Source organism: Kryptolebias marmoratus, linkage group LG13 (genome assembly GCF_001649575.2).
Source record: "Kryptolebias marmoratus isolate JLee-2015 linkage group LG13, ASM164957v2, whole genome shotgun sequence".
NCBI lineage: Eukaryota > Metazoa > Chordata > Actinopteri > Cyprinodontiformes > Rivulidae > Kryptolebias > Kryptolebias marmoratus.
The window spans coordinates 19,786,460-19,798,714 of NC_051442.1; the positions used below are offsets into that span (position 1 = coordinate 19,786,460).

The 12,255-nt window shown below is 38.7% G+C and overlaps 1 protein-coding gene across 1 annotated transcript; it reads right to left on the reverse strand.

The window, feature by feature from the left end:
* Positions 1-773: 773 nt before the first annotated feature.
* LOC108233835 (beta-glucuronidase) lies at positions 774-11,966 on the reverse strand. Its single transcript, XM_017412537.2, has 12 exons — positions 11,742-11,966; positions 9,084-9,269; positions 8,811-8,992; positions 8,274-8,416; positions 7,986-8,173; positions 6,075-6,227; positions 5,772-5,950; positions 4,689-4,835; positions 3,880-3,964; positions 3,239-3,415; positions 2,199-2,334; positions 774-1,622 (listed from the first exon to the last, which is right to left on the reverse strand). The coding sequence occupies exons 1-12, from the start codon at positions 11,931-11,933 to the stop codon at positions 1,489-1,491; spliced, it is 1,902 nt and encodes a 633-aa protein (XP_017268026.1). The 5' UTR covers positions 11,934-11,966; the 3' UTR covers positions 774-1,488.
* Positions 11,967-12,255: the final 289 nt, after the last annotated feature.

Sequence of the window (12,255 nt, forward strand, 5' to 3'; positions counted from 1 at the left end):
TGACCAGATGTGCCTCTAGGGCCGATTGTTGCAATTATCGGATTTTTTTAAGTTAAAATTTCAAGGAACACGTTTCCTGTGAACCCATACAAGGACACAAGATTAAGAAACGAAATATTCGGTCAATAGACAGCGTGAATACAAGAGGATAAGCAGTTTCATGTTTATTATTCAGTCGGTTCTGTCAAACCAAGAACAAGCACGTCTGCCTTGGCCTCCCTAGGCACATTTTGGGGTTTTGGAAAGACAAGTTAAAGAATAAAACATGTCATAACACCCCAAGAAGTACCTATTTAATTTAAATATCGTCAACATTTAACGCTTAGCTGCAGTTATATTGGATGTACACTAGAGGGCGCCAGAAAGACACCAAAGAGATAAGCAGGCGCTCATGAATCATTTCTGGAGTGACAAAAGAGTAACAATGCTGAACAAATTTAGTTTCTAAATGTTTGTATATACACATTTGACCTTTTAAACTATAATAAAAATAATCAATAATTATTATTAAATTAAATTCCCAGGAAAGGTTGAGTGAATTATGAGTACATTACTGCAAATGAATGCACACAAACTAAGATCAAATGCCATTTAAGTACAATATAACTTTACAATACATGACTTTTCTTTTCTTTTTACTATCTAGGTAGTTTCCCTTAACAAGTGTTACTAATTTAAATTCAGTTTCTTCTGTCTTTTGCAGGGTGAAACCCAAGGGAAAAAGAGTGAAAATCGAGAAACAGAAAAGAAGAAATCATTTCCAGAAGCCAGAATTGCTTTTTATCCATTGAGAAATTTATTTACCCTTTATTTTTCCACACAAATTCAATAATTTCTGATTAGATTTAGCTTTGACATCTAGATTACCACACAATGCATTATTTGGTCAGTAATTGCATCTCAGAAAAGAAAGAAACAAACAAAAAAAACCCATCAAGAACAAGCCCTCTGACTAGTTGTGCAATTCATATTTGCGTAAAGAAATTAGGGATTTTCTATTTATGTATTTTCCTATTTGATCAGAGTTGCTGATCACACATGTACTGTATAACACCATTATACCAGTTGTAAAATCATTGCACTGCTGAAAATGCACCCACGTTAACATTAAAACTTTAAGCATGTCTAACAAAATAGTGGTAAAAATAGTAGTTGTAGTAGTTTAGTTCTTAAATTCAGACTGTGAAAACAGACAAGTTTAATTCTTACAATTAGACATTTTTTATTAATTCAAGCTGAACAGTTACTAGACTTCAGTTTCAGAATACCAGCCTTAATTTAAAAGACCCCAACATTCAAAATCTCAACGAAACAAAAGTAAAAGCAGAAAAGATCATGAAACAAAGTTTATCCATCCAATTACATTACAGATTGTGGCAGTGTCTTTGTGTAGGCAACAATGATTTGACTCAAAATGAGATTTTCCACAATCAGGAAATAAAGTTTACATGGAGGTAGAGTGTAGTTCTTGTATGTAAGGTGTTTGCTTCAAGGCGACAGTTGTTCGGTTTCAGTTTTCTTGGCCAGCTTCCAGTACCTCTCCTTCAGGGTGAAGGCCGCTGCTTTGGGTTGCCTTTGCCGAGTAAAAATACCCTTCTTGTTCCCCACCACTCGATAGAATGCTGTAAAGAAAACAGAAAAAAAGGCTCTTAAATCGTTTTGAATATATGCTTTTAATCATTGTAAAATGACTCGGAAGAAGAAAAAACGGCTCCAAGGGTAGTGTTTGTCAATTCAAGCCTAGAAATGAAGGATACCACAGCTGTCTGCCATATTAATGGAAAAGGAATCTAAAAATAACACGTGAGCAATAATAAATAAGTTTGTCTCTAAATTTGGTTGAATCACTGAAACAAATTTTCTTTTAAATTTCATTTTCAAAAGACAGAAAAGAAGCAGAAAGTGTGTACAGACGTGATTTAAAAACCATTGAGAGTTGGCACCTGTTTGATATTATGAAGATAGCTCCCTGATATTTTAGCTACCAAGATTTCTTTTAGTGAAAACATGATGATGGCACACGAAATAATTACTCTTCCCAAACAACAAGCTTTATAAAAGTCGTAAATGTGCATCTACGACAGAATTTCTTTTGATATGACAAACTAAATGGATAAGGATGCTCAGAAAGCAGTCAGGAGAGAGATTAAGATGATAACGAATAACTATAAAAGTAGAACTCTGGTGTTCTTGCTTACTTTGTTTTGTCATGAAGTCAGCAAAGTTCCATACGAGTTCTCCAACGAGAAATCTCCCCCGTTCCTTGTCAAACACTTCGTGGTAGCTCTGCAGGAAGTCCTTCTGGAACTCCTCGGTGAATATCACAGGTGGATCCTGCAGAGCGAAAATAAAAACTTGTTATGCCATGTGATGACACAGGAAAGCTGTGAGGTAGTCAGATGAGAGACTCACTGCAGGTCTATATATATATATATATATATATATATATATACATACACACACAATATATGAAAAAAGTACTTAGACACACTTGACACTTGTCAGACAGGCCTCCTCTCTTCCTGTTTTTAAATCTCTTTTAAAAACACACTTTTATACTTTGGCTTTTAACACACCATGATTTTTGTCTTTCTTGGCACCTAAAACATACCTGCTGTGAACCCGTATGTGTATGTCTCTTTTTATCTATTTATCTTTTTTATCTGTTTATTTGTTTTATCCATTTCCTTTTTACTGTTTTTTTTCTATCTATTGTACAGCACTTTGGCTACCCCTGTGGTTTTTAAAAATGTGCTACATAAATAAAGTTGATTGATTGATTGATTGATTGACTGAATTTTTGAATGTTGGTGAATTTTTACGCACCGTGGGCCTTGATTTGGTGTGGCCTTCCACTTTGTGATAAAGTTGCTGCTGTTCTTAAACACTTTAACTTTTTAATAATATCACTTACTGTTGACCATCGAATGTCCAATCATGAGTTAACCCCTACTTCCCTAGCGGCCCCTGTACTGGGGGGCAGCAGCACTTTCTGCCAACAAGATCAATCCAAAATAGGGACTAAGGGGTTAAATTCTCTTATTGAAATGGTTAAATCCTATCACTGTCCACACTTGAGGTCCTCACGATAACCCATTTTAAATAACAAATATTTGCAAATGTACACTGCATGGAAGTACCCCTGCGACAATGAGTCTGACTGAAACATGAATTCAACAATTAACAGGCACGTTCAGATACGTTTGTCTATAGAGTGCATAGATGCATGAATACTCACACTGTGAAGCCCTGCCACTGCACCTGCTCCATATTCTGTCTGGATGATGGGTTTCTTGTACTTGTTATACCAGTTCTCATGCTCATTGCTGAGCTGGAAAGGGACGACCTCCAGGTGGCCTGGATCAAAGTACCAGGCGTAGTAGGAGTTCAAACAGATTACATCTACATAAGGACCCTGGAGACAAGACAAAAAATGCAAATATTCTTAGACACAGACATGGCTTCCTTGTTGTTAAACACAGTTTGGCCAGGCTGTTTTTCCTTTTGGTTTGTTGCAAAGGCTTCCTTTCCCCTCGATATACAAATTGAGAATTTCTTATGATTGCGTTTTATTAAAGTTAGTTACATGAGAACATTTGGTCATTCAGTGATGTAGGTCAGATCCAAAATAAGCCAACTGCTGGCTATGTAATGTTTTAGCCAACTGTTATTTTAAATTTTATCTGAATACTTCTGATTAAACTAAAATTTGAACACTAATCTTCAAAACAGCAATAGCTTCTGATGATACAGCACCATCTCTGACCATGATCAGTCCTGAACAGTAAACCCTAAGTGATGCTGCAACTGGTGTCGTTTGATGCACTACACTGTTCACACTGAGACAAAGAGTATAAATGATGCTATAAAGAGACTCACTCCTAAGTCATCTTTGTAGTTCATAATGGTGATATAAGTGACAGGTCGAGTAGGGTCCAGATCTTTGGTATGCTGTATCACTGTCCTGTAGAGGATAAAACAGAACATATTAATTTTGAGGGTTCCAGACTCCAGCACACAAAGCCTGTGATAGACAGGAAGTAAACAACTAGTAAGCAGTAGAAAATGGATGGCTGAATGAATGATTCTGAATTTCTATTTATTTGGTTCTGATCCATATTGAAAGTCTACATATGATGTGTGTTTACCTGCCAAGGGGACTACAGATGGAAATTAGCCTGTGAATTAACTACTGGATGTGGTGAGTCAGGGGGGTTAATCAATATGATTACACCATAACATAATTACCCTCCGGTTAAAAAAATAACTAGTTTGAGTTGGTTTTTGCAACTTCTATGTTGGCAGCATACTAAATGTACATGTAATAAAAGTGAGAACTGCTGAATTGGGTGCATTTGTGCTTTTTGTCTGTTATGTTGGTGCCTCTAAATCCTAAAGCAGTTACTGAGCTCCAGCTGTTGACTGGACCTCCCTGACTGGTATTACTCTATGCCCTACATTACAGTATTAATTACAAACCCCGTAGTATCTTACACAGAGATGCAGTAACATTTTAACAAAGGATTAAAGATTTCAAGGAGTTCAAATACCAATTATCTTAATTTCTATACCATTTATCAAAAAAAGTAAAACACAAAGTGATTTTTCTTGCTTATTTGTGTATTAGTGTTGGAGGTAATCCATTCAGTCCTTCACACTTTCAGATAACAAAATTCATTTTTACTCACTTGAGATAATACTCAGATTGTGGCAGAACGGAAAAAGGCTCATTGGCCACAGACCACATCACCACAGAGGGATGGTTCTTGTCCCGGCGTACGAGCTCACCCATGACATCTTGATGGTGGGCCAGAGACACGTTTCCAAAACTGTTGCTGTGATAGCAAAGCACAAAATGCACATCTCGATGAACTGAGACTGACAAGTACACTCGTCTATGATGCGAAGGTTCAACATGTAACGGTTCTGTTTGACTGAAACACTTACCTCAAAATACATAAATATTACTTTTATATTCCAGGCAAAAAGCTAGTGGTGGAAATGCCTCATCTTATGAGGTTTTGCTCAAAAATAACTGAGCAAAATTTGCAAGCTGGGTTTGCCCAGTCACACTTAAAACGTCTTGGCACTCCAGGAATCTGCCTTGCAAACTGCAATTGGTGACGCTGTCATTTACGTAAATAAAGACCTGATGCAAAAGCCAATAAGTGTAAAAGTTTAAAATAAAACATTTATTCAATTTTTTTATAAAATCTAGAACTGACACTGAATTTTAAGCAACGAGTTTGGATCTTTTTCCAGAGCCAAATGTTTTTTTTAATCTCCCAAAACCTAAACAGTCATGTTTGCAACTCTGTGGGCTTGTAGTAAAGTAAAAAGCTAACATGAACTAAGCCATAATACTAGTTTTAAAGATAAAAACATTATACAAGCAGCACAACTCTTTCTATGCCTAGTCACCACAAAGAAAGCTTATGAGGACGCTGGATGTTTCCAAACCCAACACACGTCACACTGAGGCAAACTGAATATGGACGTTTTCAACATAAATTAGTTTCAAGATGTGAAATTATTCATTTTTGCCATTTTATTTACACTTTTTTGCCAACTATTAGATTTGATGTCAGTGATTTGTGTTAGGTGTGCTATAAAAGGCAAAACATGCATGACAACTTTAACCCCCGTTAGACAGCAGAAAGTTCTGTCATGTTTTCAGAAGCAGTAGTGATGGAAAAATAACTCCTGCTTTTGACGCCCCAGACCTTTTGAACACACCCGAGGGTCACAGAGGTGGGAATGGCAACACTTACAAGTCCACAATGCCCACTCCGGGGGACTCATCGATCACCACAAAGCCATGGCGGTCACACATCTGCATGAACTCCTCAGCGTAGGGATAGTGGCTTGTGCGCAAAGAGTTGGCCCCCAGCCACTTCATTAAGTTAAAGTCCTTAACAATAAGGGGCCAGTCCAAACCTTTACCTCGAATCTGCAACATGGGGATAAAAAAATAAAATTATTTTAGAAAATTATCACATTACTTACATTTACATTTGATGCTAAAAGTGACTTAGACCTTTGTAAAGACTTTGCTCCTGTCTGGTGATACTCACATCAGCGTCCTCATGCTTATTGACCCCATGGAAATAAAATGGCTCGTTGTTGATGAGAAACTGGGTGCTGGTCACTTTAACAGTGCGGATGCCAACTGGTAGAGTATAAACGTCTTCAAATGAAGATTCCTCAGCATCAGCCACGAGACGAACCTAGATGTTAAAATGAAAATGACAGAACTAGAGCCACAGCAATCATTCTTTTGATAGTACAGTCTTACTGATAATTATATAATATACACATAAAAGGAAAGTAAGTGTTCAACTTTAAACGTTGTTTGAAATTCACTGAATATAACATGATGCCTTTAACTGGCTTCAAAATGGTAAACTGGTTCCTGCTCAAAGAGCACAGCATGTCTGTGCATATTTAATCAATTACCAAGTAGGATAATGAAGATGCAGCAGCAGCTGCTACAACCAGCTTACCGCAGCCCACAGGTTATTTGGATATTTTAGGAAAGCAAAAATGCTTTTCTATTTTTAAGTGTAAGACGTGTACAAGGGTTGTTAAATATTTGTTATATTTTGTTAAATGGAAAGTACATAATGACCAAATTAAAAAAAATATGTTCTATATCTGCTATCAGCAGGCCTGATTTCCAAAGACTGACATAGGCATCAGCCTTTAAAAATTTTTTTTTTTAAAAACCACACACACACAAAAACAAACTCATATCGGTCAACCTCTAGCTTAGACTGCAATAAATCATAGACCATTACAGTTCAATAACCATGTATTCATGTTCTACATGCTAATAATACTGTTTTGTGGTCAATTCCATAGACTCTCAATGGCCTAGATGCCCCCATTTAAAAAAAAAAAGATGATAGAAGAGAAAGTGAGGAAAATGTGGGTTTACAGTTGATATGGACATCATATTATAAAACATTATCACACATTGCAAGTTTTTCTAATATTGTGCAGCCCTACAACACACTGACAATACCTAAACAAACTACCACTCACTTTTCAGTGAAGCAGAGTTTGCTAAAGTAGCAGAGGAGCATAGATTTGGGGTTGAAAAGATTTGCCTTTATTCCTCAAGGCCACTGACATTATTGGGCTGTCTTGGTCAGCATGCCTGTGCAAGATTGTGTGGTGTTTAAGAGCCAGTCCTTTGGACTGGAAGATCGGGGGGGTAGCCCCTGTTGGCCTCATCGAGATAGGACCTCTATCAGGCACTGTAGTGCGTTGTAGCACTAGGAGTGTGAAGCAGTCTGAATGAAGATCAAAACCTCCAAGTCTTGAGGTCATGGTTCTCAACCAGAAAAGAGTGAACTGCCATCTTCTAGTGGGGAATAAGCTACTGCCACAAGTGGAGGAGTTCAAGTATATCAGGGTCTTGCTTATGAGTGGGGATAAAACACAACAGGAGATGAGGCACTGATGAAAAGAGAACTGAGCCTGAAAGACTAAGCTGTCAAATTACCATTTTAGAACCTAAAGACCATGAGAGTGTGGAGGAGGCTCATTTCAGCTGCTTGTTTTTATGATCACAGAGTGGCTGTAGCTGCTGTAGGGTGAGGACCTCAGAAAGGAGTTACTGCTCCTCCATATCAAAAGAGCCAGTTGAGGGGTTTGTGTAACTGGCAAGGACACGTTCTGGACGTGTTCCAAGGGAAGTGCTCCAGATATATCCTCCCCCAGGAGAAGACCTCAAGGTAAACCCAGAAAACGTTGCAGAAAGGTTATATCTCACAGCTGTCCTGGGAACTCCTCAAAGTAACTCTGGATGAGCTGTAGCTGGGAAGAAGGAAGTCTGAGGAGCTTTGTTTGAGCTGTTGTCTCCAGAGCCCAGTCTTGGATAAGCAGCAGAAGAAAGATGGATGCTTACTCTATCCAAAAGCTTTTTTTTTTAATTTAAAGTACTACGCTCCATGCAAAAATATTTAAGCATGTTGTCCTACCTCCATAGAGTATAGATAACCTGGATTCTCGTGCATCAAGTATGGCCACCACAGCTTCACATCGGTCACTTTAAGCACTCCAGATGGCTCATTGGAGGAGGCCACAGAGTGACCCTCTTTGTCTATGAAGGTGACCTTCACAGAGGCTGTGGTTGCCCCTCGGACTGACACGTTGTATCTGACAAGTCCTAAAAGCAAAAAGAAATAACATTACAAATGGAAAATAAATAAATAAATAAACTATATTCGTTCTGAAGATTTGTGCTTACAGAGTCGTTGTTTATTTACCTGTGTTATCCAAGAAGTCTGTAACCACTGTGATGTCGTCCACATAGGTTTTAGGGGTCGTATAGAGCAGCACAGGACGGTGTATCCCAGCATAGTTGAAGAAATCAAAGTTGATAGTTTGCACAAAATAACCATCAGGATACCTGCAGACCGAATCAATTCTTAGACATCTAAACTGATTCATCGGTGAATGTTTAGACAAAAGTAAACACGCTCACAGAAATAGGAGAGTCAACAGAAAGTGAAGCAAAGAGAGGAGGTGATGTGGAAATATCTTTTCGATGGAAGTGCTGACAGAAGCTGAAACTATCAGTACTGGCATGGATTCAAGTTTCATACATACCAGAAGCAAAAAAAGCATTTCTAAGCATAAATCAAGCCTGAGCTGAAGCAATCAGTTCAAGAATATAAATTAAAATCAGATCTTTTTTTAAATTATTTTTTAAAGTAGGCATACAGTGAAGTAAAGGTTTTGGGCAAATCAAAGCAGATTAAAGAGGCTAAGTGTGTACAAAAAAATATATCAAGAAAAATTACATTGTGCGGTCATTCATGTACTGGATGCTGCCCGGAGGAAGACTCTGCAGAGTCAGCGTGTTGTTGACAGCAATGGTGATCCTGCACGGCACGGTGGGGTTCTCCTGCAGCACGCTGTCGATCTCAGCCTCAAAGGGAAGATGACCACCTTCATGTTCGGTCACTTTCACACCGTTCACCCACTGGTGGGGACAAACAAATCAAATCTCAAGGACTTGGTGTTACATATTTTTGAAGTCTGGAATGACTCAAGGAGGTGCTCATCCTACTCACCACTACTGAATAATAATGAGCACTTCCCACTCTGAGAACCACTCGTGTGCCTCCGTCTGCGATCCAGTGGGCAGGAATCACCACCTCTCGCTCGTACCACACCCAGCCAATAAAATCTCTCAGTGTGGGGTCTTGTGTGATGTCATTGTAGCTGGCAGGGACTGGCATGTCAATCACAGGGCCGGTCTAGAGAAGGTCAATGAAATGTCAGCACTTCAGTTCAGTAGAATGAGTTTTTTGTAATAATAATAAAAAGAAATCATTACAATTTTGTTGTAATTAATGTTAAATTAACCTCCTAATTAGTTTGTTTTTAGGTAAATATCTGGATAATATTTCAGATATTATGTTCAAACACTGAATCTGTATTTGTAATTGCCTACCTTTTGGTGGTGAGCAATCATGTAATTGATCGCTCAATTAGGTTTAACCAACCTTAAAACACAAAAACAGCTTTAACACAGTCAGTGGAGCTAAAGCTAAAATAGAGACAAAGCTACAGTTTGGTGTGTTAGTAGCTGAGAGTGAAGAGGGTCAAGAGACTTGATGAAAAACAAAACAAGTGACGAGTCACAATTTGACAAATCTTGACTGCAAGAGCTGGAGAGCACAAGAATAATGAGTGTCTGCACGGTGAAGGCTCCTTTTAAGGCTGGGGCTGCTTTTCTGCAGTTGGAGGTGAATTTCATCAGGATTAACAGTGTCTTGAATGATGCTAAATACAAGTCCTTATTTGTGCAATCTCATTAGAAAGGTGCCATTTTTTGGACGTTTTCTATGCGACAGAGACATGGCAGCAACTTTTTGCCCTCTGATAGCTCTTCTTTGTAATGCTCCAAGAATATCTGATAGAAGAGGAGGAATATTGACTGTTTTTAGGAATCATTTTTACTGATAAAACAGCTGCTCTCTTCCCCAGTAACACTGTTTCAGACTCTGGACCCTCTGTCTTTTACGACACATGAGCTGCTCTCTCTGCATCAGGAGTATCAGGATTCAATGACCATTAAAAATCAGGCACCCTAAACTCACACGTCAGCCCTGGATAAATGACTCCACCCGAGCAGCCAGACGACATGAGAGCAGAGTGAACATGGCAAAAGGATCAACTACAGGTTTCCTTTATTATGTTGAAAAAGTGTTGGAAATTTTATCAGACCACTGAAAAGTCAGACAAAAAAAACAAGACAGATATTTCTCTCAAATTATTGCTTCAAACTGTCATAATCCCAGTGTTTTTTTTAAGAATATTAACTCTGTTTTAAACGTGCCTGAGTCTGTCAGCCGGGAGGCTTCTGAGGACGTTTGGAATGATTTCCTCCACTATTTTGTTGATAAGATTGAGCCGACCTGGTCATCGATCCCAATTTGGCCCCTGATCACCTGTCTTCAATCAATTTGAGCCCAATTTTTGTCCACTTCAGCACCTCTCTCCTGTGGGGTTCCTCAGGGCTCGATCCTCGGACCTCTTTTCTTTTCGTTGTACCTGCTCCCTTTGGGATCTATTCTGAGCAAACAGGACATCTCCTTTCATCGTTACACAAATGATTGCCAGATTTACCTGCCCCTAAAGTCGAAAAATCTTTGCTCCATGCAGCCTCTACTAAAGTGTCTTGACACCATAAAGTCACGGATGGCTCTGAACCTTTTAAGTTTATATCAAAGAAAATTGTTTCAGCCCTAGCACCACCTCTGACACCCCTCCCTTTGAGCCAGATCTTAAACTGTCCATTACAAATCTCAGGCTAATTTTAGACTTAGGTTCACACGATTATTATTGTACAGCACTTTGGTTACAACCTGTTGTTTATAAATGTGCTTTATAAATAAATTAACTTGACTTGCAAGAATTGATTTTATATATATATATATATATATACATACACACAATTTTCCAACATTCTTAGATTTCAGCATTTCTTCACCTGCCTAGAACTTTTGCACAGTTCTGTAACCTATAAAATTTGTTGTTCTGGAAACTGGACTATATGAGTGATTACGTTCAACAAAGTCTGTGTTTTTGGAGTGGCCATCAAAAAGACCTGATCTCAGTCCCAGAGAAACTTTGTGATCAGAGCAGTAAAGAAAACAAACCTGATTCAGTTCCTCCAGTTCTGTCAGGAGGAATGGGACAAAACTACAGCAAACTACAGGGAGAAGATTGTGGAAAGAAACCCAAAAGTCAGACAGATTATAGGCAATGCTTCCAGATACTAAAGAAATATGTGCAAACTTGTGACTTTATGTGAAGTAATAAAATAAACCATCTCATTATTTGAAAATTTAGCAAATAGGAAAAATTTGTGTAGTCCCAGCTGACCTAAAACAGGAAGGATTTAGTCTGATTAAATGTAATGCTTGTGTTTTTTTATAAAGTGTATGTAAACATCAGGTTTCAGCTGTAGATGCCTGAAATTACAACACGTGCAAAGCGACATTAAAAGGTGTGGCTTCAAAAGTATAAGAAGGTAAAAATGTCTAAAAATAAAACACCTAAAGTAGAATTAAAATGTTACTGGCATTAGGCGATACTCACAGAAATGCCTGTTGAAATGAAGTGATAAAACTCTAAAAGCCTTCACGCTGTAAGCTCCGTATGGCATGTTATGTATATTTGGTGTAAAAACCTTAAAGATGTCAGCTGAAAGCCCGGCTCACCTCTGCCAGCCGACTTTTGTACCAAGCCTCCTGGAAGCCCTGGTTCCTGCTCGGGGACCTGTCGGCCCTGAAAGCCCACAGCCCGTTCAGCTCCTTCAGCTCTCTGGAGGAGGACTCCCGGGGGAAGAGCATGCCGGTGTCCAGCAGGAGCACCGCGTCAAACGCGGCGAAAAGCCACAAAACACGGAGCATCCCGGCTCTTTGCTGCACGCTCTGCCGTCCTGCAGCGAGCGCCGCAGCGCTTTAAAAGACTTTTTTCTGGGTCACGTGACCAGTTCTGGTATTTCTCTTGTTGCTTTCGGGTAATATCGGACATTTCTAAATTAAGCCTAAAATATGCGCTACACATAAACCCCCACACCGCACATAAAAACTATTTTTTTTTATTGTTAAAGGAATTTTAAATTAACTTCATGCCTACAATCTTATATGTTGACTACAGCTCTTCACACTATTCCTCCAAGCAGACTGTTTCACAAGATGTTTTTTTATCTACCAATCACAGGTCATTAAA

Bases quoted from the DNA above. Each gene is read 5' to 3' on its own strand.
- LOC108233835 (XM_017412537.2), bottom strand. From the start codon at position 11,933: ATGCTCCGTGTTTTGTGGCTTTTCGCCGCGTTTGACGCGGTGCTCCTG. The intron at 9,270-11,741 runs GTGAGCCGGGCT...GACCTTCTCTAG, and splicing joins ACAAAAGTCGGCTGGCAGAG to ACCGGCCCTGTGATTGACAT. The intron at 6,228-7,985 runs GTAGGACAACAT...TTTAACATCTAG, and splicing joins GTTATCTATACTCTATGGAG to GTTCGTCTCGTGGCTGATGC.